Raw genomic sequence first — 24,732 nt, 5'->3', positions numbered from 1 at the left:
ACGACTGCACTGAACCATGGGAAAGCTCGTATCTTTACCACGTGATTTTTACTGTTGGATTTTATTGGCCCATTCAAATGTGGCACGGAAATCGAACGTCGGCGAATACCTTGCAGAGAGCGTAATACCTGTGTACTGTAAAAGAACTGCAAATCTTAGGACAAAAAAGGCCAGATCCGATCCCGTTCTTTGTTCGTAAAATTTAACATACTGAAAAGAGAGTTATTTGTTTTAAGATGGTCAAAAGCAAAGCGCCGCAAGAGAAGAACATCCAAGTGGTCGTGCGTTGTCGGTAAGTGAGATGAAAATCGACAGATTTCATGCACAGAATTATTTTATCTTAAGTCTCTCTGTTCTTTGATTAATCGGTAGTCGTAGCCAGTCGATCTATGAACAGACAGATTAGATTTAGGTGGTTAAATAACTCTAAGATGTGAGTTAGCGATGGATGATTCTTTGGCGTCTTTCACTGCTTTGGTGATCAAGTTACTTGTAATCTTACGTTCAAGAAATCACAAAAAATTTCATATTTTCAAATTTCTCAGAATGAATCATCTCGCGTTCATATGGCTGTACATGTAAAAATATTTTTTTGTAAATAACGAATGGAAATAGCACAGGCATCCAGAGGATCGGGTACAGAGTCCGAATCCCTAAAGATTAGAGTGACTGAACTCAAGCTGTTTGTACATCCCTGCCAAACCCACAAATTAATGTTGGCAAATAAATGGAAGAGAGAACCTATCCGAAAGTAACAGATGTGTTTTCATTGATCTTTTTATTTTCACCCTGTATTTTTTTTAGGCCACGTAATGGAAAAGAAGTCAAAGAAAGCTCACCATCTGTGGTAAAGTGCCAACCTTTGAAGAGGGAGATTGTCGTCAAACACGACGTTGGAAATATTTCATCGGCCACATCTACAACAAAGACATTTACCTTTGATCGTGTTTTTGGTCCAGAAACCAAGCAGATTGATGTTTATCGCTCAGTTGTTGTGCCAATCTTAGATGAAGTGTTGATGGGATACAACTGTACAATCTTTGCGTAAGTCTACTGTAGGTTATTCTGTTCGTATTTTTCCTTCTTATGTTTCAGTTGACCATAATTCCTGACAACTGTAAGGTAAATCAGCCTTATATATCTTTTTATAGCTATGGCCAGACTGGAACAGGAAAAACATATACTATGGAAGGAGAGAGAAGTCAAGAAGATTGTTCTTGGGAAGAGGTTTGTGTATAATTAACAATTAGATTTCATGTTTGTGTGGGTCTGTTTAGTAACAGATCACAGATAACTTCAAAATGTGGTAAGGAAAAAAAAAGTGGCACTTTGGGCAAAACTTAGTATGTCACTGATGCTTTTACCAAATTTTGATGTCTTCTGTGATCTATTACTGCACAGACCCATGGCGACATGGAATCTGTTTGTTTTATATCATAATGATAAAGAGCAAAATGTTTTTTTTATGATGATGTCATCTACATGTCTGTCCTCCATTAAATCATTAATAAGATTAAATCAAAATGCATGTTTAATTCAGCTTATCATATAATGATTATTATAATTGTACCAATCATTTCTCAACCAAAAAGAGAATGAAATCAGCTGTGCCCTGGGCAATGCACTCACTGACATGCCCAGATAGTTGAAACATTTAACCCTCTTCTGGGGGGGGGGGGAATGCATCATTATACTGGTATCAGAGAGGATGATCATGGAAAGAGTTTAGGTACAGAAGAGGTTGGTAACAAGTTGCAGCTGTGATTTCTTTTTGTCTGAAATGAAATGAAAGGTATTCCTTTAAACTGGTGGTCGGAGTTCAACAAACATGACAACTTGAGGTGGTTCAGAAAAGTTTTGAAAAATTTTGGTTTGGTTTTTTTGCCCATCATCTAAAGAACAGATGCTTTCCTCATTTAAAAGGAAACATTGTTCCTTCATAATTTGTTGTTGAAGAAGCAAGAGTCTGTAAAAGGTTTTATGTGCATCAAAAGGGAAAACCTCCAATTTTTTTCCTTTACTATCCTTTACATTATGTAAGCCATCATGGACTTGGGAAGTTAAATCAGATACTGTATGTGTACCATATAACAATCATGATGGGCATTTGAGCACCAGTTTTGGATAAAGGGGTTTCCCTTAAAGAGAATGTTCAGTAACTAAACTGATCCATAGGAAAACAGCTGATGACTATTTCTAAATACTATATGTTTTACAATTGGAGGGCTCAGAGCAAGAATGATCCCTTGATTTTTCAGCCATTTTTGAAAGTGTTCAGAAGAAGTTGACAACTACTTCTGAACACTTTCAAAAATGGCCGAAAAATCAAGGGATTGTTCTTGTTCTGAGCCTTTCAATTGGACTCTATAAATTCATTATTAAATTCTTGACTCATGTCTCCAAAATTACCTCATCCTTGATTGTTTTATCTTTTTTTTTGTGAAAATTATCAGATTGTTTTCTTACATGTTCCTTAATTCTAGGATCCCTCAGCGGGAATCATTCCACGAACCATGCATCAGTTGCTGGAGAAACTCAACAGTCAAACTGTAAGTTATTTGCATTAAGCTAGGATTTACTTTGTAAAAAATTTAGAAAGGACAGTGAAAGCTAACTTTCTGATCAGTATTCCTCACACACATGGTCAAATCTAATTCTGAGGAAAATTTGAAACCACTTCTTTGAGGGGTACAGAAAGGGTTCAAGAGAAGGGAGGTTCAGGTCCAGTTTTCCTCACCAGATAAATCATATTTTAATGATGCTACAATTGCATGAAACAAGCAGAAATCATTAAAACTATTCAACTTTTTGCATTCAGTAGTTGTTGATAACAATTACTTTTGTGCAATAATTTGAATTCAATCTCCCATTTTTCATTAGGACTGTGAATTCTCTGTAAGAGTTTCATTTTTGGAGATCTACAATGAAGAACTGTTTGATTTGCTGAGCTCAAGTTTGGACAGCCAAAAAATGCGTCTTTTTGAAGACTCCTCTCGAAAAGTGAGTACATTACAATTAAAGGTGAAAGTTGAATGTGAAATCTTTAAGCCTAATGAGCTGCTGTCTTTAATTCGCACTTGACTGATTCCCTATCTTTTTTTATTACTACATTGTTCAAGTTAAGAAGTGAATTTTTACTGTAAAAAATGTTTCGCTCTTCAGCTTTGTAGCTGTGGGCCTTATTATTAAGATTTACTCTTTCACCCCTAAGAGTGACCAGCATCTAAATTCTCCTCACAATATTAGCCCTGGATCAAACTTAAAGGTCACAAGAGTAAAGGAAATGATCATGAACTCAAGAAATTATTGATTATTAAACAAATTCTCCTTGTCAGCACCTTGGAAATGTGTAGAGAACAGTATGGGGAATATGGTTCATAATCATACCTCTCTATTCCATCAGGGGTCTGTTGTCATTCAAGGACTTGAAGAGCTTGTTGTTCATGACAAAGATGATGTGTATAACATTTTAGAAAGAGGCAGAGCAAAGCGTCAAACAGCAGCAACTCTGATGAATGCACATTCAAGGTAAAAAAGCCTATTAGGTATAATGAGAATGTCTTTGTTTTGTACTGGCTTTAATTCTTTATGATTGTTTGATAAGATGAGTCAAGCATGAAGACACTGTGCTGTATAGGAAGATTGGTCAATTGATACACATGTTCTCCTTTTCACATTAAATGTTAGCTGTCCTTGTTTCATGTAAAAGGAAGTTATCTCTGATTTTCCTGATTGCTAACAGCCCATATTTTTTGCTCTAAGAGTGCACAAAATCTCATAAACCTGTCTCTTTGGAAAAAAAAGAATAAAGAGGTTAAGTTTCTAAAGAAAGGTGGTGCTGCATTGGTGGGAGAGTATAACAGGGTAATAAAGTATTATCAACTGAGTTGATAGTACTTGTAGTCTGATGAATAAGTATCAAACTTGATTTTTGCTGGTTCTTTGTGAATAAACTTGCATTTTTTTCCATTTAAGAGCTTATTACCAATTGTATGTTTCTAGTCGTTCCCATTCTGTGTTCTCTGTCACCATTCACATTAAAGAGAATTCTGTCAGTGGTGAGGAATTATTGAAGATTGGCAAGTTAAACTTGGTGAGTAAAAATGCAGTTTTCTATGTAATTTTGAACCTGATGATGAACCTTGCTATAATACATTGGCAATGTTAGTGGGGAAGCAAGCTTGTACTCTGCAGTTATGTCTTTAAATATACCAAACACTTAAAGTATATTGGTATATGATCATTATTAGAATTAGTACACCTTACAGTGCTTTAATACCAAGTGTTTTTCAAAGGACATTGTTTGTGCTGAGAGATTTTCATCTCCAGCGGGATTTCAAATCTGAATGTATTTTCTTTTGAAACAAACCTCTATAAAATTTACTAGATTTGAACCACTCCTTGAAAATACCTTATAATTAATGACCTTGAAGAGAACACATAGTGTAGACTGCATCAAGTGACTGTATGGGTATTTGAATTTTATAGGTGGATTTGGCAGGAAGTGAAAACGTTGGTAGATCAGGAGCTGTTGATAAAAGGCTCAGAGAAGCTGGTATGAATTCAGAATGTAATAGAATAACCTAAATAAACATACCCCATATTTAACAAATATTTGCTAATTAAAAGCAAATCAGAGGGCATGCTTGAACTCACAAGATATTTATGACCCCAACATCAGTATGTATATTCTCCATAATGTTGTACACGTATGCATTTGCTAAGGTGCTGAAAGGAGAATTTGTTTCACAATCAAGGGCTTCTTTAGTTGGTGATCATTTCCTTTATTCTCATGACCTTTATGTATGATCCAAGGGTGATACTGTAAGGAGAAATTAGATGTTAATCCTTATCCGGGTCTGAAGGGTTAAATGCATGTCCAACTCTTATCATTTATCTTCAAATAAAGTTTAAGAGTATTTAACTTTTCATCTTGATTGTATGAGTTACTAATTTTCAGTTGAATATTATTGAAAATATCATTTCACCTTGTGCAGGGTGATTACAGCAAGATATGATACAAATCTCAACCAATCAGAGCATGTGCATCTCCACAAATTATAGTAAAGTAATATTTAATAAAACCTCTAAAAATATCAATGAGTAATAATTTCACTTTCCTCAGGAACAATCAATCAGAGCTTGTTGACATTAGGAAGAGTGATCACATCACTGGTGGAACGAGCTCCTCACATACCTTACAGGTACCACAGTGTTGAGTTGCTAATTTCCTTAAGTATGGACATTGACAAGCCACGAAAATAGAGCAGTAGCCTGCAAACAGACAGCTGTTGGAACGACTCAGGAGGAGTTTGCTTCTAATGAAGTGGTTGGCAGGGAAGGAGGGATAAGGAGGAGCAATGGCAGATTATCTCTCCCCTCCCCCTTCCCTGTCCTCCTTCCCACCCCTGTCCCCTCCTTTGTTTTCCTTCCAGCTTTTGTATTTTCCTCATTCTTTAGCTTGCAAAACAGGCAGAATTTTTTTTGTATGTCTCTCTCAGGGGAATGGAAGCAAGTGCAAAGTGCAAGTCATTTGCAAGGGAAGAAGAGCGAAAAGCTTGCCCTGCCCCTGCCTCTGTTTGCCCTACAAACACAAAAAAAATTACTGCTGTTATTTTAGCTACCTCATCCTTGTTTAGAGAGCCTGTTCAGAGGCTAATAGACCTGGCAAAAAATATGTGCATATACTGTATTGCAGCATCCGTTCAGCATGCTTGCACTGATTTGAAAATAATGCTAAAGACTTGTTTTCCCCTTTGATTTCCAAATTCATTTTTCTTTCCTTTTGGGGGGTAGTTGTTGTTTCTTCCTCACTTTGAAAAGACCAAACCATTTTATTGGATGGGGCAGAAGGGTGTCCCTTGTATGCAGACCTTATAATTTTTTGGTGATTGCTTCCCTCTTGCACAAACAGGGAGAGTAAATTGACAAGGATGTTGCAGGATTCACTTGGAGGTCGCACTAAAACCTCCATAATTGCCACCATATCTCCAGCACTGTGCAACTTGGAGGTAGGATCAGTAAATACATGTTGATATTTACCACTGTTCATAAATCCATTAGATTTGTAAGACCATCCACTTCCCAAAAAGATACGTGTATTCCCCTCTGTTTCTTTGATGTGTTGTGTGACGTGGCATTTCATGGTATGGTCAGCACAAATAGAGAAAAAGAGTGTTGACTTTTATGATGAAATTTTTGAAATTCCATGGAAAGTGGAAAGCCCTGATAGACTGAAGTCAGTGTGCTATGGCCTCATTTGATTGGCAGTCACAATAACATCTGGCAGTTGATCATTAGCAGCTGACTTTGGATCAAAGGAGAAGGACCAACATATTGACAGAAGCAAACTATGGTACATACAGTAATGCTTGCGTACACGTTAACCAAAAAATGCACATGAAATGCACCAAAAATCGCATTCAAGTGCCAATTTAAAAAATGCATGTATCAAAAAATTGCATGTGTGCGCATAAGCTTGATACTTCTGTCTCATTTTTATGTATGAGGTAGACCTTTTGTTTTTCTTTTGTTGGCGGTTTGTCATTTTAAAAAGTAGGCTACAGTGCAAGAGCACTAAAATACTACATGGCTATACCAATGATGGGTAAACTTGTTCGTTTCAATCTCCGTTCGAACCGACCTTCCCAATATGCTGTCACATACTGTATGATTTGATCTTCTTATTAAAGTAGAACTGAGATTGAAGTGTGATCTTGTTTTGATATCAGCTGTGGTTACTGTCAAAGTTAGAGATTTGAATTTTTCTGATGTTGTAAAACCTTTTCTTTATTCCACTTGAGAAAGTTCCTGTCTTTTCACCTCACTCAAACCTCCTCCGAGACTGAAGGCTTCACTCTAATGTTATCACATGCATGCTGCAAAGTGTTAGTAATTATCATAAACAGTATCAAAAGCACCAGATTGAATTGTTGATTTAAAAGTCATTATTCATGATGTGTTTTGTCTTTCATTGTTAGGAAACTCTAAGCACTCTGGATTACGCTCACAGGGCCAAGAACATTCTCAACAGACCAGAAGTGAATCAAAAACTTACAAAGAAAACTTTAATTAAGGTACAGCATGATTGCTTAAAAATCAAGACAAACAGATCTTAATAAGTTTTGACAACTGTATAGCTATGTACAGTGTGCTTGTGTAAGCAGCTGTCTCTAAAAACAACCTTGTATGTTTCACTACAAAAAGGAGTGGAATTAATAACACATGATATTCTTTCAGGAGTACACAGAGGAAATAGAAAAACTTAAGAAAGATCTCCTGGCAGCCAGGGAGAAGAATGGCGTTTACATAGCAGAAGAGAATTACCAGTAAGTTTCCCTATAAAGACAAGGTTGTCAAAGGTAGCTGGCAAAAATCACAAACAAATATTGATTTTTTTTTTAAGACATTCCTTTTTCCTTTTTTGAAGTGTGGTTTATTCTATTCACTGTAAATTAAGAAATTTCAGAGTGAAGTTCAAAATTTCATGTAGCGTCTTAAAGGAAAATGAGTATGACTGTATTTTTTTTTTCCAGTGCTATGCAGCAAGAGATCAAATCTCAGCAAGAGCTGAATGCTGAAAGAGAAGCTAAAATCCAGGCCCTCCAAGAAGAAATGCGAAAGATCAATGAATTGTTCACTGATACTCAGCAAGAGCTGGAAGAAAGATGCATGGAACTGGAAGAAAAGGAAACTGAACTGCAAAAAACCAACCTTTCACTGAAGGAAACTAAACATACTTTAAGAACAACAGTCATGGAGAGAGATCAGAATCAGTATCTTGTTGACAATCACAGCAGAAATGAGGATCATCTGCATAGTCAGGCTTCTTCTCTTCTTCACACAGTTGAAGATAGCCTTTCTGATGTACATGGACTCCACTCAAAACTTGACCGTAAGCAAACTGTTGAGGCTCACAATGTCAATGCTCAAGATACATTTGGAGAGGATTGCAAGAATTTGATTCAAAAAGTGAGAAAGAATTTGAACCAGTTTCAAGGAGAGAACACTGTGTTCTTTGATGCAATGAAGAAAACCTTAGGTAGGTAATTAGAAGCCATCAGCATAAATAGAATTAAATAGGCTGTTTACTTTAATTTTAACTTAATAAATGTTGGACTCTGAACATATTTTTAACCTGGAATGTTACTGGATCAAGAATACATGTAGCAATCCAATCCCACACAGTCTAAATAATGAAAATATCAAGTAGGGGATTATCAGTTGATTCTACACCAATATGTCCAAACTAACATGATAATGATTGTATGTCAGACAGTAAAGAGAATTGCTAATGAGATCTTGGAAGTGTAAGGGCTAATAAGTCTGACCTAGCAATTTTCAGAAGAACCTGTGCACAAATATCATACTCTTAACTTTGCAATTTTGTGTCTACAGGGAACCTTGTTTCAAAGAAGACTGATGAATCATTAAAACTGCAAGATCAAATGCAGAGTTTTAAAGACAACATGATTGTGCAAATGCATGCACTGTCCTCCAGAGAGCAGGTATTGCTTATTAACCAAATTTGAGACATTGCTTATTAAGTGGTAAACTCATTTATTCTGTATCACTGAATACAATTATTCAAAATAAAAGAGCAAAAAATTACTTTATAGCCTTATGAATAATAAGGATAATCATGTTGATAGAAGACAGATTGGCCAACGTTTTGGCAAAATACACCCGTCCAATACTTGTCTCTGTATTTTGTCAACATGTCAACAATGTTATTGGTGAGTGGTACCATACAGATAGCACAATATGGTTTTAGACAAACCAGATTTATGTTGCACTGGTGAAAATGCATGAATGATAAAAAAGGTTATCATTTTTTGAACTAAAGGAAAAAGACAGTTCCTGTGAAACCTGGCATAGTGATGTTTCCAGTAAGGTTCAAGAAAACAAGGTAAAAGGACAATTTTGTGTGTAAATTAAATAAACTATACGTCATGGACACCGGCCAAGAATGAATTATGACACATCCTATGCACTTATGCTCTTCAATGATTTTTTGAAATTATAATTACTTTAAATTATAATTCTACTTGCACACTGATGCCTCTTGTGGTATATGAGGCTGTAAATTAAAGCTTGGGGAATAACTATGGTAATCTAATAAATGTGAAACTCAAACAGTCAGGCAGCTGGAAGAATACTTGATTTGATTCTGACTGGTTAATTATGTACAGACCAATGGCAATAAAGCTCAGTATTCATGTACACAAGAAAACCTAGTGAAAAGCCGGAAACCAATTAACAAATAGATTCCAAATTGCCATGCGTCTGTTCAGTAATAGATCACAGGTGACGTCAAAATGTGGTTAGAACAAAAAAGTGGCACATGAGGCGCAGCCGAGTGTGTCACTGATGTTCTTACCACATTTTGACGTCCTCTGTAATCTATTACTGAACAGATGCACGGCAACTTGGAATTTATTTGTTTTATATAATAAAGAATTAAAAAAAGTTTTAACGATGACGTCATCTATGCGTCTGTCCTCCAATAGATCATAAGTGAGAACCAATCAGAATGCGTGCATGACTGAGCTTATTATATAATTACCACTACTGTCTGTCATTTAGATTTCTGACACCTGATTTGCTTTTACATTGAAACACCTTCCTTGTTTTGCAATAAATGGCTGAGCTAAATCCCTCCACATAATGTTTGTTTTACTACATTCAGTTTTTGAGAGTTCTGATTTTTTGTTTCAGGATAATATTTGCTCTGTGCTTCACACCCTTAAGAATGAGGAGTTTTTGCCCAAAATGAGGGAACTTGAAATCTCGGTTCATTCAATGGCTGCCTTTCAGAAGCAGTTTGCCACATTTTTCAACGATAAGGTAGATGTGGAGCAATTCAGCTCCGAAACATTTAATATATTGCACACATACTGAGTGCCAAGCCAGTTTTTTTTTTTTTTTTGCTTTAAATTGTTGTTAATTGAGTAAATGTTTAATGGCAATTTTTTATATATCAACTGTAACATAATATTATTCAATGCTTCAATCACAGCCTTTTATATCTTTTCATCTGGGTTTTGCTATCAGAATCTCAGGAAAAAAATTTTCCTTCTTAACACTATCACCACTGTTGCACATAGAGAGCTGGTCCAGCTGGCATCAAATTTTATTAACAATGAACTGCTGCCAAACTCACATGAAGAGGCTTTAATCCATTGTTTTGATTTATTTAGATGAGTAATTTGTCTTCAATGGTGAAAACCTTTGTGGAGGGCCAAGAGTCCATGCTGGAGAGTTTGGATGCAATGGTAAACAGACATTCACAAGAGCAGGTTAATAAATTGTTTACAATATGATTTGTTATTTCATTTCATGTTCTGACTAACTATTTGTTTAGGTGACAAGACAAGTTGTTGCTCTTCGTGATGATGCACTTTGTGTAGGGTCCAAAATTGGGACAGTTGGTCACCAGTGCTGCATAAGAATTGACTGTTGGCAACCGGAATGTTTGGGGATGATCTTCACATCTCGTCAATGGTTTTCCTTTTAAATCTGTCACTAATACTAAAAAAATGAAACATCTTTGAGAAAATACAATCAAAACATCTTCGAAACTTTACCCACCGTATTTTGCCGTGAGGTGAAAATCTTTGAACTGGCAGACTTTAGGAGACCAAACTGCTCTGCACTGGTTACCAAAACTGAAGCTCAAATTGTTAGTAAACCTTGGTTATTTTGCACTGACTTATTGTAAATATTGTTCGCAGTAACTATAATTTTTCAAGGACTTAGTTTCCTTTCGTTGCAGGTTCAGGCATTGGGAGAAATAATGAGTAAGACAGACTTGATGGTAAACAACCAGAAAACCCTTGTAAAGGTAAGACATTCAATCTAAAATTTTATGGACAATTTCTTTATCAAACGAGACTCCATTTTGTCATGTCCGGGTTCAGTTCAAGGTGTTAAACAGTGAAGTCAATAGCGAGTGAGAACAAGACAGGAAGTTCTGTTACAGTTGTGGAAATCTTTTTATTTTTCAAACTCATTTCCTTGTTAGGAGCTCCAGCAGACATTCTTCAAGCAGATGATGTCGCTATTTCAAGAAGTCAATGACAAACAAAGTGAAAAATTATCAGAAGATGCAAGCAAGGTAAGAGATCTCCTGTTACGTGAATTCAAAATAATTGAAACAAAATCGCTCAACTTTTAAACTAATTTTTTTCCTTGCTTTATCATGATTATTTTTTCTTTTAATTTCACTTCTTCAGGTCACAGAAGTGACTTCAGAGGCTCGAAAACAAGTAGAAAGCGCTAATACCAATCTTAGAAGGTAATGTAATGAATGAAAGGTTGTATTGATTATCATAATATTTTAGTTTCCGTTTTTTTCCTATAGCAGGGACTACAGGCTCTTCCCTTCGTTAGAACGCCTCGAAGTCTACGTCTGCTAACGTTAGTTTTTAAAGTTAATTTTGTCTGTTTAATCTCTCGCTGTATTTCTTTGATTTTAGTTATTGTGACTCTCTGAGGAACTGTGCGTCACAATTTTCTGAAAGCTGTGAACATGCTGTCAATGACAACGTTATCCAGGCACAGAAAAGTTTTAAACAGGTAATTGGAAGTAGCTCTGAGAACTGCATGTTCCAATCCTCTCAGAGGGTTTAGATTTTCTTTGTTTTTCTCTTCTACAGGCTGCAGAACAAATCCAGGAAACTTCGAACATTCATAAAAGCGTCGAGGACGATGTAGTAAACTCCTCTCACAAAGTTGACCAGGTATACGAACTTGATAATATTTTTTTTAATAGTTTTCTTTTTTTCATTTTATTTTTTTGTTTCGCTTTGTTTGTTCGTTTTGATATTTGGTTTGTTTTGTTCTGTTTTTGTTTTGTTTTTTTTTTCTAGCGGGAAACGCAAAAATAATAGACCGTGTTTTTAGTTAAAGCATAAAAAGTGAAGAAAGTATTTTGACATAGTAGTTGTGATTTTGATTACTTCTACTGAAGCTTGCGTTTGCTATTTCGCAGCTGGCCATGCAATGGCAAAACATGTTGGAAGAATCGTTCACACAGCATCTTGACACACTGAAGGGCTGTTCATCTCAACAGCAGAATTCAGTCAAGGTAACAATATTTAAGAGTGTTACCTCTTATTTTTCTAGAGATTGTATTCTTTCCTAAGGTGGCCTTTTTACGAGTAAGGGGAAAAAAATACAAACTCAAGCCTGTATCTTTTTTCCCACTCAGGAATGCGAAAAACAGATAAAGCAACATTATAGTGACGTAGAAAATGCACTAGCCACGCATGGACACTCGCTCGAAGAATTCACCAAGACCCAAGAGCGTCTGCTGTCCGACCAATCAGAAGGAGTAGACACATGGTCACATGACCAATATGAAACTGTTGACCAGGTTAATGTCAGAGTGACCCAGTTTCTACAGAAAGATTTGAAGCAAGATCTACCAACAGGTTTGTGATCCGTTCATTCTTGTTGCTGCGCGACGTCATTTCATATAGCTTTAGGGTAAGTCATTCAAATGAACTTGGTTCAATGGCCTCAGCACTCTCTCTTAAGTCAAATTTCTAGCTCATCGGCTCGTAGCCAGTAAGATTTAAAATTTTGTTCAGACTTAAGATTGTGTTCCCAAAATAGAGGTGTCCCCCCCCCAAAAAAAAATAGTTGTGCCGCATGACGTTTTGTTTGGTGTCCACTTTTCTCACCGCAATCACGCAGGCAAACAATAGCGATACATTGTTTTCCAGGAGCCACTCCACAGAGACGTACATTTGACTACCCCACCAAGCTGATAAGAACAGAGCCCCATGATGTCCTGAGAGAAAGGTTCCAAGGCAGTTACGTTCCGCCTGCACTATCGCCTGAACCACAGCCCATTAAGGTACATTGAAGTAAAACCATCATGCCATTTGAGGTGTAACCACTTGCTTTAGTAAAGCATATCCTTAGATAACTGGCGGTCACGTATTTTCTTTATGTTACTTTCTTAGCAAACCAGCACCTTCCTTTGCCTGCTTTTTCTTGTTTTCGTTTTCAGGAAGCTCTTTCATACTGTCATGTTTTTTTACTCTCGCGTCTTTTAACCCATGTGTCCTTGAGGTCTGATGCACTTCGAGGCGACAGGTCTCTCGGATAAACTGCTTCGTTTGTTCTGCTTCCTTACCAATTGCTGCGATCATGGCATAAATTCAAACCGGTTTTAAGGTTTTGTTACCAATCCCTCAAAGGAAAAAAATTCCTTGTCAAACGACGCGAATTGGTCAGCTGTTCCTTAACATCTTGCTAATGAAGCTTGTCACTAATACTTAGACGTCATCGTGATGCCTGATCTGTTTTTTCCCGCAGAGTGTATCAAGTGAAGACTCTGTACCAGTATTTGAGTTAAGTCGCACCAGCACTGTGAGTTCAGACAATGGCGTCTATCCACTTCGCAACAGTGAGGGAGATTTACTTGATGACGACAGCCTTGAGGATGGAGAAAATGATGCTCATACTACTGCTGATGAGGCTGTGTTTGCAGAACCACGGGTAAGAAAGATTGCACTGCATTACAAGTGCGCTCAATCGAAAGGCCAAGAATAAATTATCGAATAAGGCAATCGGAATAAAGGAAAACTTCATAGGGAGCCAATGGGAGCTCAAAGTGAAAATACGCTGACTCTTAAAGCGCGGGAAAAAGTGAGTGACTAAGGTGCGATTCGTGAGGTTTGTCATCTGATTGGTAGAGAAGGTGGCGTGAGAGAAGCAAAGCCAGTGAAATATTGGGACAGGGAACATGATGCTGGATTATTTTCGACAGTTATTAAACTTGAAAGAAAAAAAATCAAGAAAGGAAAAGCAAGGGATGGAGAAGATCAAAACAGATTCCCAATTCGATAAGGGCACTAAACGTGAGTTGGTCCTTAAACCACGCACAAGCTTTGGTTCCAAGTATGATAATAGCACTGCTGCACTACGGTCCCTTCAGACTATATAAGGAAGGGACCTCACGGGGGAACAGCATGCACTCTTCCGGATCAGCCATAGAGCTAATAACATAGAATCTGACGAAAGCGTTATTTTTATTAATGACTCTTTTTTTAATCAACAGGCTGCTGTGCCACGCCCCAAGGTCTTGTCTGCCAAGAAGCCTGTAGACAAAGAGAATTTAAAGTCGACTGTGAACAAAGCGTCAAGTATTCCTGACCTTACTGGTGTCGGCAGTAAGATTCCATTAGTGAACAAGTTTAAAACTCCTGTGGACCGGATTAAACGTCCCCTGAGATCGATGAACACCCAGTAAAATGATATTTACAAAGTAGAAACAATGATCAATGTAAAGTTTATTTGCTACAATTAAGGTGTAGGTGATTGAAATTATACAGGGTTTTCATTTAGTTTTGCTAGACCTAACTCCCCCACGAAACTTAAATTCGACAACAGTTTCAGATTCTATCTGAAACTATCAATCAAAGGGGACCCGTTTTCTGCTCCCGTTAAAGGCGCAAACATTTACCTGGTATTGTTTATAGGTTTTGAATTTTCTTTGAGTTGTTTTCAATGTCGTATGTGTAAACCAGATTGGCCGAGAGGTTTAATTGTGATAACAAGACCAATTTCATTTATATTATTTTCATAATTTTGTGTATAATCGACTTGTATCAATGGATAGTCGATGGGGGACTTCTCTGAGCTCTGGCAGCCAGTGATATCATCAGTGATGACCAGTGATAAAGTAAAGTTGAGAATTTCTCATAATTTTGTCAAAGGCTTTTGATCATCGTCTTGATGCAAGATTAATGCTGTTAAAAAAAATTTTGTATGAACTTCCCAAATGTTCTATATATTTTACTAAAGATAAGTTTGTTTAATCGTTGTTTGTCGGAAGATGCAATCGTGATTCTATGTAAGGAAAAATACTCGAAATAATGCGAAAGTGCTATTGAGGCGTATCAAATGTATCCGAAGCGTATCAATTGTGACGATTCAAACGAATCTGACTTCAATGAACGCGTCCAAGTAAGCTTATTTTGATGGGGGCCTATTGTTCGTCTGAACCAACCCTTCAGGCTGTTCAATGTAATATAATTTATCTAATTGATAGATCCTAACTAAAGGTTGGCCAAATCAGTGAGAATGCGTCTCGTATTGGACAAGTTGGTGCTGTTATAGGTCGAACTTGAGTATTTGGGTAAACAAACACCAGATTTCTAAGATCAATAGGAAGACTGGTATATATTATGATCGTGTACATAGCTGAATCAAATCTTACAATATTCTCTGTCGACTGGCTTTAATAAAAATACCAAAGTTTAACCCTTATGTTGTACTACTGTATTTTTGCTGATAGCAACGCGCAGATAAAGGGTGACAAACACATTCCCGCTTCCCCTCCCTCTGCGTATCGTTGCACCTCAATTTCTACCTAAAACTCCCTCTCCAAGCCAATTGATTCTTAACAAGATTAAATGTTTATGGCTTATTGGTTAGCGCGCTGAATTATAGGCTCAATTCCCGCCTTTTTCTCGTGTCCAGTCTTCGATCCTTCCAAGAAGAAACCCTCTCTTCGAGGAAGAGAACGGGCGCTTTCTCCGAACATAGGGTGGTAATCGAGCTAAATTGGATTCCGGTTCATGCAAGCTACGTTTTCAAGGCAGTTCATTTTGTTACACAAAAATACTTGTTAAGCTCTGGTTGCATTGTCAAACAGCACTCGCTTGGGGGCTTGCCAACACCAATTTAGGATGTGCAAGAGTTGGCATTCTCTAATCTTCTTCCACCAGCCAGCGCATTGAATCCTGTATTTAATCTCACTGAGAATGTTAAGCCAAAAATCGAACCAGATGAAGCGAAGGAACACTATCAACAGCAAATGCGCGGGACTTAGGGTGTCACTCATGTGTTCCCTCAAATGTTCCAAGGCCTCAGCTTCACTTTCAGGTTCATTAAGACGAAACGAGCATCCACTGAATGGTGCGAACAAAGCCAACAACCAGCCGCGAGGATTGCGCCTCAGCAGCCTCCAGTACTCTGGCTTTATTCCACAAAGGCTGCCGATATCATCAATATAGGTGTACCCATCCACCAAGGTAACCAATCTTCGGGATGAGTCTTTGAAGAAGTCGTCCCAGAATTCCTTGTCCTTAGTAGCCTCCTGGTAACGTTGGTCTCTCGATGGAAGGCGACACTTTCCCGAGAACACTTTTCCGACGAAACGCGACTGAATCTCCGTTATTCCCGAGATCGAGCCGACTACAGGACGAACGTAGCCAACAAATGCCAATGTTGGGTCTTCAATGTTAAAGATGTATTTGTAGTTATCCACGAAAGAAACATTTCGGAATTCTTCCGGAAGGAGGGGGAATTCTGTTCTGTACCCTGTGCATTGGATAATTACGTCAACAACTTCTTCAGTACCGTCATTAAAGGTGATTCTGTTTCCTTTAATTCTCTTGATGGCTCCCTTAGGAATGCAACGTTGGTAATCCACTTTATCCAACACGTGCCCATTTTTGTTGATGAAGAAGCGAAAGAATTTAGCATCATTTTTCCACTCAGCAATACCATGGCCTTGATAGGCAAGAAGAGAACCGTTTGCAGTCCATTTGCAGATCCATGCCAAACCTACGAAAGAGACGAGAAATGGGAGGTTTTAAAATATACATCAAATACTTAATGCATCAACGGCTGAGGAAAAGATCAGCATCGTAAGAGTGCGGATAAAATTATGTCGAATCGCAAATGATCAGTGATTTCCTGCTTCCTTAAACCACCGTAAAAAAAATTCTTGCCTTCGCGAGGTCGCCTATACTCATCGCACGTACGTCCGCTTTCATGCAACGTCAATAAACAAAAAAAATCGCGACGAAAAGGCAATAGAGATCGGAGCGCTTATTCTAAATAAGTTGTTTAAAAGATGAAGATAAGTTACCTCATAGTAGTATATACTAGAACAGTGGATAGCGTTAAAGGCGTGTTCTGATTGGCAACTCAAACCCTGAATATCCTTTGCTGTTCACCGCCGACCAACTAGCGCGGGATTTGCGCCTGAAAATATTGCAGTCGTTGCAGGAATAAATAAGTTAAAATCATCTTTTTGCGCAATATTATCTAACTGTTTTAGTACCTACTTAAAGCAACTATTCACCTTTTGGCTAACGATGGATATTTACCTACGGTGAGTAGTTGTTAGTTATTCATCGAATCAATCATCAATCAATCAATTAACTGATTGATATAATCGATGATCGATCCATCAGTTTTTCTAACCTGGTTTACTCCTCGTGAAGGGAGCAATAAACTTCATAACTCTAGAGGAAGCTTTGTCCAGAGCCTGAGGATGACGATGAGGAAGAATTTTTGCAAACTTCCGGAAGAAATGCATCCCACGTGGTATACACCAAATTAGGCGTGAAACGTGATCGTACCATTCCTCGACAACATCACTTGCTGTTTCTCCACCACCAATCAGCATTACGCGTTTATTAGCATGTTCGGGAATAAACGTCTTGAACTCGGAGCTATGGCGAATTTCTCCGACAAAGTCTTTAAGTAACGAATGCTGAAGATCGCGATTGGGCTTCTGAACGCTTCCCGTACACACAATCAGAAACTTGCTCGTGTACTGTCGGCCGTTCTCGCACTTCACTCGCCAAAGTTCGCCGTCTTTCGTTACTTTCGTCACGCAATGATCAAGGCGAATATGCAGCCATAAATGAAAAGTATCACAGTAAGACTTCAAATACTTGAGTACATCCTCGTGCTTTGGAAATTGGCCAATCTCCTCGGGCATCGGAAAGTCGGACATCTCAGTTACGGACGAAGAAGAAGTGGTTTTCGTGTTCCTCATGACGGTAATCACATCTGAATCTTCAGTGTAGCACCACAGCCCGCCCACGTCAGAGCGCTTCTCTAATGCCATTACAGTTAAACCTTCCTCTAACATGCATTTACAAGCCAAAAGACCCGACCAGCCTGCCCCTACCACGATCACATCCCTAAACACAATCCTTGATTTTGCCATGGTGTTATATGGATGAGTCGACTGTGAAAAATGAAAAAAAATAAGACAAATCAGCCAATAGATAAGGTTTGAAAACAAGAAGATGTGAAGCACTTATAACCTGTAAGGAGCGTTTTCTTTCGATTTCCAAATCAGTAAACGTGTATAGTCCCCAATGTAAATATTAACTCTCAGAATAAAAAAGAACAAATGTAGAAAAAGGTCACATCTTTCAGTTTTTTAAAGAAATATTCATGGATCTATGTTTACAGTTCATTTTCATTTTTATTCTTCTACGCTTTCATCTGAAAATGTAAAAATGTTCATGAGTTATTATTTACATGTACTGAAAACGGAGGCAACATAAACTGAGATGATGATGTTAATTGGCCTCTTTAAAGAGTTTTCAAAGCTGACGTCTCGAGCTTCAATACATCGTCAGACGTCGCAGGACTGTTACATGATGATGAAATTATACTGTCTTTTGCTCGCCTCTCATACTGTCAGTTCGATTGCTATTTCTGAAAGACTTTGAAATTTTTTAAGTTTCACAGAATCATTTACCTTAATGCATTTATGGTGAAAATGCCAGCTTCATATCTATGCTTACCGCCCTTGTCATCAATGCGTAATCATTTTCAAGAAAATGCAATAGTTTTTTCGGAAATTATATAGACTCCACGGAAAACTGTTCTTGTCTCTTGTCAGTACGTAACCTCGAATTCTTCCCTTTTGTACAGCTTACGGAAAAAGGATATGCAAACATAAAAAAAAATTTCGAAAAGTGATCTTTTCCTTCGCGAAACGAGTGCTTTCGTATCAAGATTAAGTTAATGTAAGATGGCTTTAATGGTTCATTACCTACTAAATCATTCAAGTCTTTGATGGATCGTTACTACCACAATTCTTTTTTCTTTCGTGAAAGACTTTATCAAATGATACCCATTTATTTCTCAACGAGATGTCATTATTTTTTTTTCAGTTAATGTTTATATGACAACGTGACAACTTTGTACACTAGTAACTTATAGCCAGCCTACTTCTTCGATAATTTAAAAGTGGCCCCGAACTTGAAAGTGTTTACCATCCTAAATCATTTTCTAAATGCTCAGCGTTCGAAAGCTTAAGTGCCTCGCTTTTTGCGATTTATTGCAGGCATTTTGATCGCATCATGCTATTTCCGCAAGTGCCAAGGTTACGGAAGCTTCAACGGACGACACTGTGATCCAGCGGTGAAATTAAAGTTACAACATTTCAATTAAGCCGAGTGTCGTTTTCTCAGGGGACAGTTCTTTATACACAGTTACAGAAAAATTGGCGAACGAACTGGCTCCTTTCAAAACTGAACGTTTATTTGGCACTTCAAGCGAAAGGAATGTCTTGTCTAAATCGTGGCTTTCCCATCATTAGAGGTCGGTTCCACTGTGACAGATATACAGCTCTAAAAATTTCGCGTTTTTTATGCATAATTTTTTTAAAGCTGATTGAACCCTCAGAAATAAATTATTCTTTTTTTTTTTCAATATTTCAGCGGTGTGGCTTGGTCTTGGTCTCAGTCCAAAGGCCCTTTCATGGATTATGTTGCCTTCTGCGACCTCTCTCTGCCTCACTGGTTATAATATAGCAACAGTTTCTAGGGGGCGTAGCTAAAATAGGGGTGAGGGTACTCCGCCAAAACAAGTAATGCCCGACACAAACTGTAACAAAAACGCAAAATGCGATAACTTTTGACGCAAAACATAATTACACTTTAGAATTTCTGAAATTTTCATAAACAGATCACGTTAGAAACTTTCAAAAACGGAAAAGATAAACCATTTCATGTTTAGAACGTTATCTCCAGAATCTTTTCATTTATTTCTTGAAACAGTCTCATGGATTTGCCAGAGCAGAGTGTTTATTTTATCATATAATCTCAACCCTACATTACTTTTAGCCCCGTTTTTTTTCGTGATCATTGGTCGAAAGGCATCATGCGACCGGATATGCCACAGTTAAAACTGGGATATATCCGGTGATATACCCCAAGTAATATTCACCAAGTGAATGAAGATTTTAGATATATGAAAATTCACATATTTGCACTGCGGTGGAAAGATGAAATTAGAAGATCCTCGCAGCTAAGAACACTACTGAAACTAGTAGTTGTAAGTAGGGCCTGAAATTTTCAGGTCCTACTTACAACTACTAGTTTCAGTAGTGTTCTTAGCTGCGAGGATCTTCTAATTTCATCTTTCCACCGCAGTGCAAATATGTGAATTTTCATATATCTAAAATCTTCATTCACTCGGATGTTTATTTGTACCCAATTCATTGACCAGCTCCCAGTTGGCTTGTTAGCTCAATTGGTAGAGCGCTGCACCGGTATCGCAGAGGTCATGGGTTCAAATCCCGTACGGGCCTGAAATTTTTTTCAGGTCCTACTTACAACTACTAGTTTCAGTAGTGTTCTTAGCTGCGAGGATCTTCTAATTTCATAATATTCACCAATTTTCAAACCCAACGTCCTGGTTTTTGTCACTGCTTCCCGGTGCTAAACACCCGCCTCTGCGGCCGAGGGCTTCAGGCCGGATAATTCGAATTGGCACGTGGATGTTTTAATCGGATGGTTGAAATCTTCTTATAGTTGAGTTATTTATTACTGTGTCGTCTAGTTTTATGGATATGTGCTAGTCTCATTGAATGGAATACAGCGGACAAAGAGAGAGAGTTCGAAAAAATAGCGTCTTGGTAGTAAAGTTAAGAATTATAGCAATATTAGAACTGATCTATTGGTCGGCCATTGAGCAGTCTAACAGTCACCCAATAAGCTATTTAATTCAGCGTTAACGGTCCAGCCAGCCAGTTAGCTGGTCAGCTGGTGAGTTAACTTTACCTAACTAGCCCACCGCTCACCAATCAGTCCAGTGTCAGCCAGTCAGCCAGGCCAAAGGTTTGCCAGTCAGTCAGTCACCTTGTTAGATTGCTGGCTGTCTGGCTGCTGTCTGGCTGCTGTCTGGCTGCTAGAGAGAGAAATCGAGTAAGTTATGTAGCCTGTGAGTCAGTCAGTCAGCCAGCCAATCAGCCATTTAATCAGCCAATTACACAGGTGGATCAACAGCCATCTCACCAGTCAGCTAGGCTTCCATTCAGTCTGTAAGCCTAATAGACTTTCAGCAAGTTAGTCTATTTCTTAGCGAGTCAGTTGGCACCACAGGCATCAGTTAGCTAAGACAAGCAGACGGATCACAAAGCAAATCAAACAAGGGCACAAGTTTTTCTTTATTTCGCTGGCTAATATGGAAAGATGATAACAGCATACCCACTCCTCTTATAAACACAAACATCAGCATGATTGAGTCGCACAGTACACCCAGAACTCAACCTTAAATCTGCATCAATTCTATGCCGACTGCTTTCAATTTATACATTCATCTCTAAAGCAAGTTAACCTGTGTACCTTTACCAACTTGACGAAATCTTTCTTCTAAAGCTTTGTTGAACAATTTCATAATACAGTATGGCGACGCCTCGTGTGCAACAATCCACTTAGAATTGTACGTGCAATGCTTCTCTTCACTGTACGTTATGAATCCTGAATGATTGCTGGGGGTCACGCCAATTCTTTCCGCCAACATTCCCATGTACACATCCTCGAGTTTCAAAGGTTTCTTCACGTCAAATATCTCTACAAATCGGCTGACAAGGTCTTTTGATAACACATAGCCAGGACCGAGACAGAATTTTGGAAGAAAATCGCTTTGGTATTCCTGGAGGGATAAAGCCCATTTTCCTCTTCTTCTCGTTTTCTGTCGTTGTGCGACATTTCCTAGGTATAACTGTCTTTTGGAAGTCTGTGGTCTCCTTAAATAATATACCAGTTTGTAAGTGTTCACGAAAACGTCGTCATCTGTTTTTAAAAGGAAATCAAAATCACAATATTTTACTGCCCATTCTAAGCCCATTTCTGTTTTTAAGGTTAAATTGGAGTACGAATCTGTTTGGAGACCTTGGATGAGGTCACCATAAATGATTGCCTCCTCAATCAAGTATTTCGCTTCCATTGGATGTTTTGCTTGCCCCAATAAAAACATGGTTTTCCAAGTTTTGTCCATGGCATAATCTGTCCCCCAAGTTTGACGAATCACACGTCGCTGTTGGAAGTTTAACGGACTGGAAAGAACCAGGATCAAAAGCGGAAATTTCTGAGGGCATCTTGTACGAGTTTTCAAATATGTCCGGTGTATGGTTGGCTGCTGTTTAGTTGTAGAAATCCATGAGCATATATTAATTGTAACGATACCCGCAAAACCAGTAATCAGTAACAAAAACACGATCCTCCTTCCTTTCGAAACTTTGACAAATTTCATCTTTTATAACAAACGTCTCTCACTCTTTTCCTTCCCCTGTTCAGTTCTGTAAATAATATCAAACAATTGAGAGAGAAAAATATTCTTCGACAAGTTACTCTCTCGTCTCCGACAAGTCATGCTAGCTTTTTACTTTCAAATTTGTCCAGCCTAATTATTAAAAAAACAGTTTCAAGGTCAAGTTGTAACCTTTGAGTAAACAAAATAAAAATAATTTCTCAGCGGGGTTGGCATTTGAATAAACGAATAAAAATTCAAAATAGAAGATTTAGTCACATTCTTGTATAATATTTAATTGCGAACAATTCCAATTGTTTTTTGAAATTCTGTGATCCGTTTTTTCATGAAGAGATAGAGCGCCAAGCAACATTAATCAACCACGGGCCCCCATTTGTAAATAAAAAAGATAGATTGATATTACTCCACCAATTGAATTCTTCGAGCGAGTTTAATTTGAACAAATTATTTGCAGTATTAGTTGCACAGGTGGATTTGCGATCGGAACGGATAAAGGAAATCTTTTGTATTTTGTGTACAGACGTTGAAATTGAGAAATTATAGTCGCAAAATAACTGAGGAGAATGCGTAGTTTGTACCAATCTTACAAAATTCATAAATGATTAGACTTTTTATTAGGCTTCGTCGTCTATATCTCTAATGTAGTTTGATTTGCTCGTGGAGGGACTTAAAAAAACCGCATACTATTTCCAAAGATTAAGGCTTGGAAGCGTAGGTGTTGTCGTCTAGCCTTATGATACTCACCAAATATGGACTGATAACTGTACTTTGCGGCGCCAGTTAAGCTGATTTTCCATCTAACCGACATTACAAGCATTATAATTCGGGATACGTATGTCTGCTCACTTTTCATTGACCACGCTTTGAATATGAACGATGTTTCTTTTCGATATTCGGCAATCTTTGAATTACAAAACTGATACTCCTTTCCTTGAAACAAAAGTTGAGAAACTCTTGCCTGGGATGCATTAGAAAGTTATGCATTGATTTGAAGCTCCAAATAAAATGAAAGATCTTTCTTTTAGGTCTTGGGATGAACTGGGCCGCAAAAGACTTGCAGGGAACAAGGAAGAAAGATAGAATTTATTAACATACCCTAAGTCGGAAGACACAAATTTATAACTAGCGTTATACGAAATTCCTTGGTAACTGATTTAAAAGGTGCAGTTAGTGGGAACTTACAAAGATGATAGTATTGACTCGGAATATGGTATTTTGATCCCGAATTGTCGAATAAAAGAGCCACTGTTTACTTCAGTTGTGGTGTGAATGAGCGATGTGGCAAATTGTAGGTGTAAACGCGCAAACATATGCCTTTTGTATTCTTTTAATCACAATCGTCTTTGAAAAGAAAAAAAAATTCCTCACCCCGTGGGCACCGAAATGGCACAACCATAAGCGCTATATAAGTGTTAAATGTTAAATGTTAATGTTAAATTTTACTCTTATTGCAGGAATTCTCTCCCCAACCCCCCTCCTATAGTTACTCCGGTTTCATTCACTAATGAGGATAAGCACCGTGCGAGTAAACTGCTGTCTTCCCCTGGAACAGAGCACAATGACCTAGTCATGTCTTCAAACCTGGAGTCCCGCCAGGGCCCGTTTCTCGAGAGTCCCGGTAACTTTAATGACGATCCCCAAGGCTTTTTTCTTGTATGAAAATTTAAAGAATAGAAAAATAGGCTCTGACACCCTAACCAGTCTAATTTTTTTTTCTTAAGCTGATAGTCTTATTGAATAATTTTCAAGCCTTTTAAAACTCCCATCTTGAATGAAAACAGTGGATCGGCTTTTTGGTTTTGGTGTTCATTGCGGTTTGCGGATTTTCCGTTTTTTAGCACTTGGTTTTCGGTTTTCGCGAAAAATACTAACGGATTTTGGGATTTGATATCCGATGCGGTTTTCGGTTTTTGCTATTTGATCTATTTGGGTTTCGGTTTCTTTTCGATCTGAGCGGTAATTATGCGCCTCCACTTATCTCGAATAGCCGCTAAACGCAAATGTTATCGAGAGGAATGCGTGACAAACCAATTCAATATCGCAGTGGGAGAGGGGAGGGTACAGCTATACTTAAGGTACGGCTAAGCACGGAACACTGCCAGAGTTTCTTTATCAACGCCACCTCGAAGTTGATGACCAAGTTACAGGCCACGCGTGACTGATTAATTCAACATCAAACGGTTGTGAATATATGGAAGTCATATATTTGAACTGCGGATAAAGACGTGAATGTGAAAGCGATCTTCTTCAGGTCTTAACCGCAGTTCAAATATATCACTTCCATATATTCACAACCGTTTATTCACCACTTCACGGGTTTATTTCGAACCAACACAGTGACTAGCTCCCAGATGGCTTGTTAGCTCAGTTGGTAGAGCACTGCACCGGTATCGCAGAGGTCAT

At 38.0% G+C, this 24,732-nt stretch overlaps 3 protein-coding genes across 3 annotated transcripts; 1 reads left to right on the top strand and 2 right to left on the bottom strand.

The window, feature by feature from the left end:
* Positions 1–105: 105 nt before the first annotated feature.
* Positions 106–15,282, top strand: LOC131785931 (kinesin-like protein KIF11). Its single transcript, XM_059102886.2, has 27 exons — positions 106–292; positions 805–1,044; positions 1,152–1,227; positions 2,484–2,549; positions 2,881–3,000; positions 3,404–3,528; positions 4,003–4,093; positions 4,489–4,555; positions 5,126–5,204; positions 5,915–6,011; positions 6,981–7,076; positions 7,240–7,328; positions 7,536–8,041; positions 8,398–8,507; positions 8,846–8,908; positions 9,718–9,846; positions 10,200–10,298; positions 10,775–10,843; positions 11,024–11,116; positions 11,235–11,296; positions 11,478–11,577; positions 11,658–11,741; positions 11,993–12,088; positions 12,212–12,434; positions 12,729–12,862; positions 13,327–13,509; positions 14,072–15,282. Exons 1-27 carry the CDS (start codon positions 237–239, stop codon positions 14,261–14,263), a joined length of 3,345 nt encoding a protein of 1,114 aa, XP_058958869.2. The 5' UTR covers positions 106–236; the 3' UTR covers positions 14,264–15,282.
* Positions 15,283–15,643: 361 nt separating this feature from the next.
* Positions 15,644–18,651, bottom strand: LOC131785961 (4-hydroxybenzoate brominase (decarboxylating)-like). The gene is made up of 3 exons (XM_059102924.2): positions 18,527–18,651; positions 17,230–18,004; positions 15,644–16,584 (listed from the first exon to the last, which is right to left on the bottom strand). Exons 2-3 carry the CDS (start codon positions 17,981–17,983, stop codon positions 15,644–15,646), a joined length of 1,695 nt encoding a protein of 564 aa, XP_058958907.2. The 5' UTR covers positions 17,984–18,004; positions 18,527–18,651.
* Positions 18,652–21,378: 2,727 nt separating this feature from the next.
* On the bottom strand, positions 21,379–22,311 carry LOC131785926 (beta-1,3-galactosyltransferase 1-like). Its single transcript, XM_059102882.2, has one exon. The coding sequence runs from the start codon at positions 22,309–22,311 to the stop codon at positions 21,379–21,381; it is 933 nt and encodes a 310-aa protein (XP_058958865.2).
* Positions 22,312–24,732: the final 2,421 nt, after the last annotated feature.

Source organism: Pocillopora verrucosa, chromosome 1 (genome assembly GCF_036669915.1).
Source record: "Pocillopora verrucosa isolate sample1 chromosome 1, ASM3666991v2, whole genome shotgun sequence".
NCBI classification, from domain to species: domain Eukaryota; kingdom Metazoa; phylum Cnidaria; class Anthozoa; order Scleractinia; family Pocilloporidae; genus Pocillopora; species Pocillopora verrucosa.
This window is presented reverse-complemented; position numbering and strand designations above follow the sequence as displayed.